Source organism: Egretta garzetta, unplaced genomic scaffold (genome assembly GCF_000687185.1).
Source record: "Egretta garzetta isolate BGI_Z169 unplaced genomic scaffold, ASM68718v1 scaffold139, whole genome shotgun sequence".
NCBI classification, from domain to species: Eukaryota; Metazoa; Chordata; class Aves; order Pelecaniformes; family Ardeidae; genus Egretta; species Egretta garzetta.
The window spans coordinates 2,071,442-2,075,750 of record NW_009260832.1 but is presented as its reverse complement, the minus strand read 5'-3'; the positions used below and the strand labels follow the sequence as shown (position 1 = coordinate 2,075,750).

The following is a 4,309-nucleotide window of genomic DNA, read 5'->3' as shown; positions in this document are numbered from 1 at the left end:
TTTTTCTGTCCTTGCTGGAATAAGACAAGTATCTCCTGAGAAGATTCACTATTTGTGTTGAGCAGATGTCTGTATTGAGTCAGTCAAAATCTAGTTTGTATGCTTTTCAAATGCATGTTAGATGTTCTTTGTAGAATGTTTTGTGATCACTTAATGAAATTAGCATGGTGATGCTTCCAGAAAATATGCAGTTAAATGTTGCTCTTTAGCTCTTAATCCTGCTTTAAAGATAACCTGTTGCATCTATACCCTACCCACACATCCAAAACAATAACTTAATTCTTTAAGTCATTACATAAATTGCATCAAGTTTTTACTAGTAAGGGTTGTGTTTTGCTAAAATTTTGGAATGAAGAGTTAAGAAAGTAAAGTATTGATTTGTGGATGCAAAGATAAATTCAGACGTGCTGACGCGTTGAGTCTCACCATGTACAGACAGCGCACAGTTAGAATGTAGCAGCACATTTACTGGTTTGAGGCTCTTGTTAATACAGAATTCACTCTCTGTTACAAGAACCTTATTAGCTAAGCAATGAGCAAGATGTTCTGAGAAGTTTTAGTGCCATTTTATGCAGAATTCAAACCAGAAATCTTCAGCTTTGCATACCAGTGCCAGGTGGCATTTGGTAGCATTTGTTGTTTCTCTTTCTAAAAGTTTGGGTGTGTGTAAGTAGCCTGTTAGACCTCCTCCATGCAGTTTCCTAAAGTGGGACAATGTTATTGTGAGTCATTACAGGTTACATGTTATCATGCTGTCCAGATGTCGCTGCAGTTCTTAAACTGAAATAGTTACATCTTCATAAGATGATTAAACTGTGTTCCATGGAAGCCAGTATTTTTTAATCTGATTAGTGTACTAATTGGTGGAGAGGTTTGTAATTCAATTTTTTCAAAGGAGGAGTCCTGTTTGATGATGACTGCTATGCTCTGTCCCATGAAGACAGAAATATGCATAAGAATTGTTCATGACAATTAAGTAATGGCAATCTCTGCAAAAAAGATTGGGTGGTTTGTTCAAGATACAGTGTTAAAAACTGGGCCAAAAGGAAATATGACTAAGGAAGAATACAGGGGAAGTAATCAATAGAATGGTAGTTGGTATATACCTCATGCTGAAGAACAAAAAGGAATAGCTCCATTTTCTTGATGCCTGCATTTTGCCATTCTTTTTAATTAATACTGATTTCTTTTCAGATGTCAAAGACAACTCTTTCAGTCGATCCCGGAGTTCTAGTGTAACTAGCATTGATAAAGAGTCACGTGAGGCAATTTCAGCCCTTCATTTTTGTGAGACTTTCACAAGAAAGGCCGATACATCACCTTCCCCGTGCCTGTGGGTTGGGACCACACTGGGTACTGTGCTTGTCATTGTACTGAACTTACCCCCAGGAGGAGAGCAAAGACTTCTTCAGCCAGTAATTGTTTCTCCTAGTGGTATGTACAAAGCAGATGGGCTAAGGTATACCTTGATAAAGTATTGTTGCTGTTGGTTGGTTTTTTGAAAGAAAATGTTTTTCTCAATTATGGACTAATTGAACCTTAATACATACTTCATTGATTTAACTACTAAGGTTAACAGTCTACATTGCTTACTTCATTAACAGAGTTTCAAAGTTGCAGAGTTGAAAATACGATCTTATATAATGCAAGAATACCACTTTAATGTGTACTTGCTGAGAAATGCATGTTTTCTAACAGTAATGTAGTGCATGGCAATTGTTAAACAGAAATAGCAGAAGAGATGAGTATTTCAAATGCTCAATTTATTTATTTAATTTTTTTTTTAGTCATGAGGTAGGAAACTTTTCAGTTTTCCTGCATCATGAAAAGGGAATACAAATTAACGGTTGCATATTGAACAACTAGCTTTCGATATTAGTGATAAAATATTGTTTTGGATTGCTGTGAGAGGTCTTGTATCTTGTTTTTCTGATACACAGCAACTGATTTTGTTGTGATTATGGTTTGCTGAATGTGCTGTTAGGCATAGATTTAGCTCTTCTTGCTACCGCTGTCTTATGCAGAACATGCTGCTCTGCTCCAGCTTGCTCACACAGATGGTATCAGGACATGCAAATTGCAATGCTATTTGATTGAAATAGTGATTAGGAGTAGTGTGACCTCCAAGACTGTATTTGATTTGTGCTTTTTGAGTATGGTATTGGCAGCAGTATTCAGGTTCAGTACCATTTCATTGTAAAGGCAAGGCTGCAGAGTGGACAGTATGTTTAATCACTGGATCTGCACTATGAACCTTAAAAGATACTGTTGTGTATGGTTTTGTGTGTACTTAGCAAATGTTCGTGTTTTTACTTGCATGTGAATAAATGTAAGTAATGTAAGTAAAATAAGAAATGTATTAGCTTAAGATCCAGCCAAAAAAGGACAGTGATTTAAACAGTGGGGAGGGAAAACCTTTCCTCTTTCAGTTTTTGCTAGAGAGAACTGGATTCAAGTGTGAACTGCAGCAGGAAAAAAAACCCTCACGTTGTTTGTTTCTGAACCTTTCTGTACTGAAGAAAAAGGAGGTGCTCACCTTTGAGTAATAACATTTATTGTTGATACTAAGCACACTCCTCTCTGCAAGAGAGAATGAAATTAGTTGCATTTGTGACACTGGACTTGAATACAAATGTGTATTCCAGCTCGGTGCTCTTAATAAATGTATAAATTTCTATTGAAGTTAATGGAGGAGTACGCATACACTTAACCCTTAAACTGGTTTAACGTTTTCTTTTAATACATACGTGCTATTGCATGTGCTTCATAGGTTCTTAGATAAACATGCAAAGATTTTGGTATGTCTGTTTTGCTACAGAGGCAAGCCTGAAGTTCTTGCTTCTTAAAGGAATATTTTGTGCCTTGAAAGACAACTTAGGAGGACTGTTCTAGAAATGCTCTACTTCTTTTTCCTAGGAACCATCCTGAGGCTAAAAGGGGCAATCTTGAGGATGGCTTTTCTGGATACCACAGGATCTTTGGTCCCACCAGCACATGAACCCTGGAGAGAACACAATGTTCCTGAAGATAAAGATGAAAAAGATAAATCGAAAAAGCGACGACCTGTCTCAGTGTCCCCCTCTTCCTCTCAGGAAATCAGTGAAAACCAATATGCAGTGATATGTTCGGAGAAGCAAGCTAAGGTTATCTCACTGCCATCCCAGAACTGTATTTATAAGCAAAACATAACAGAGACTTCTTTTGTTCTTCGTGGAGATATAGTGTCATTGAGTAACAGTATCTGCCTTGCATGTTTCTGTGCCAATGGACATATTATGACTTTTAGGTAAGATCTATTTGAAAGTAACTTAAATGTAAAAAGAACAAATAGTCTTCTGCTAGATAAGAAGTTTCCTTTTCCATAAGAATAGAAATGAAAAAAACCTTCATTCACTCAGTGTCGATGAACTTCTAACACTTGGGCCTAGATAATTTTGATTATACATTCCTATTGGTTATACATGGAAGAGTTTACCAGTTTAGCTGAAGCTACCCTGATTCAACAAATAACTCCAATGTGTGATGTAGGTCCTTGAGTTGATGAAGATTCTCAGTTGTGAATTTATTCCCTGATGGAGAAAACTGTCTTGAGTCAGACCTTTGGCTTGTACCTGACCACAGCTCCGCATGTTTTTGTGCAGCTGTTTGCATCACACTCATGCCTCAAGCTTAGCTTTTTTGTTGTGTAGCTTGCTCGTGTCTTAAAGGCCTTAAACTCAGGCTATGAAGGCAAGATTAATTGCTAGCAGTTGTAGTATAGAAATAAGTCATCTAAAGTAAGGGGTTTAAGTTATGAGTTTAAACATGTGTAAAAGTAATGTTCAAATATGCTTACATGTCACCTATGTAATTTTAATATGTCCTTTTTCTTCAGTATTTCCCAATGCTATTTTATTCTCAACAGCAGTGTGTATATATCTATATCCTTGTGCTTACATTTTAGTCCTGGCTGATGCTAAGTGAATATGGAACATGGCATTACAGTATCTCTAACAGGTTATTTTTAAGGTTGTGAAAACAGCTTGGGAAATTATCTATATCAATACTTCTTCAGGAAGTTGTTAGGAATAAAACTAAAGCTGATCTGATGCACACTGCAATTAAAAAAAAAGTTTTTATTAAGTCTGTTAACTCCATTGATCTATACCCCAACATATATTTTAAACTTTTCTAGAAAATGCTGCTCACCTTGCAGCGCTCTTTTCTTCCCTAATTAAAGCAGAACTTCATAATGTTCAGGTACCATATATTCAAACAAATTCTGTTTTCCTCAGGATTCATTTTGTTTGGTAAAGAATTTTGCATAGAG

General features: G+C 36.4%; 1 protein-coding gene across 1 annotated transcript in view; it reads left to right on the top strand.

Annotated features, from left to right (window-relative positions):
* The window catches only part of STXBP5 (syntaxin binding protein 5), a 112,571-nt gene that overhangs the window by 102,395 nt on the left and 5,867 nt on the right, over positions 1-4,309 (top strand). Inside the window, exons 24-25 of the mRNA XM_009646959.2 lie at positions 1,195-1,434; positions 2,917-3,286. Coding sequence (XP_009645254.2) covers positions 1,195-1,434; positions 2,917-3,286 — 610 coding nt within the window. The remainder of the gene's footprint in view (positions 1-1,194; positions 1,435-2,916; positions 3,287-4,309) is intronic.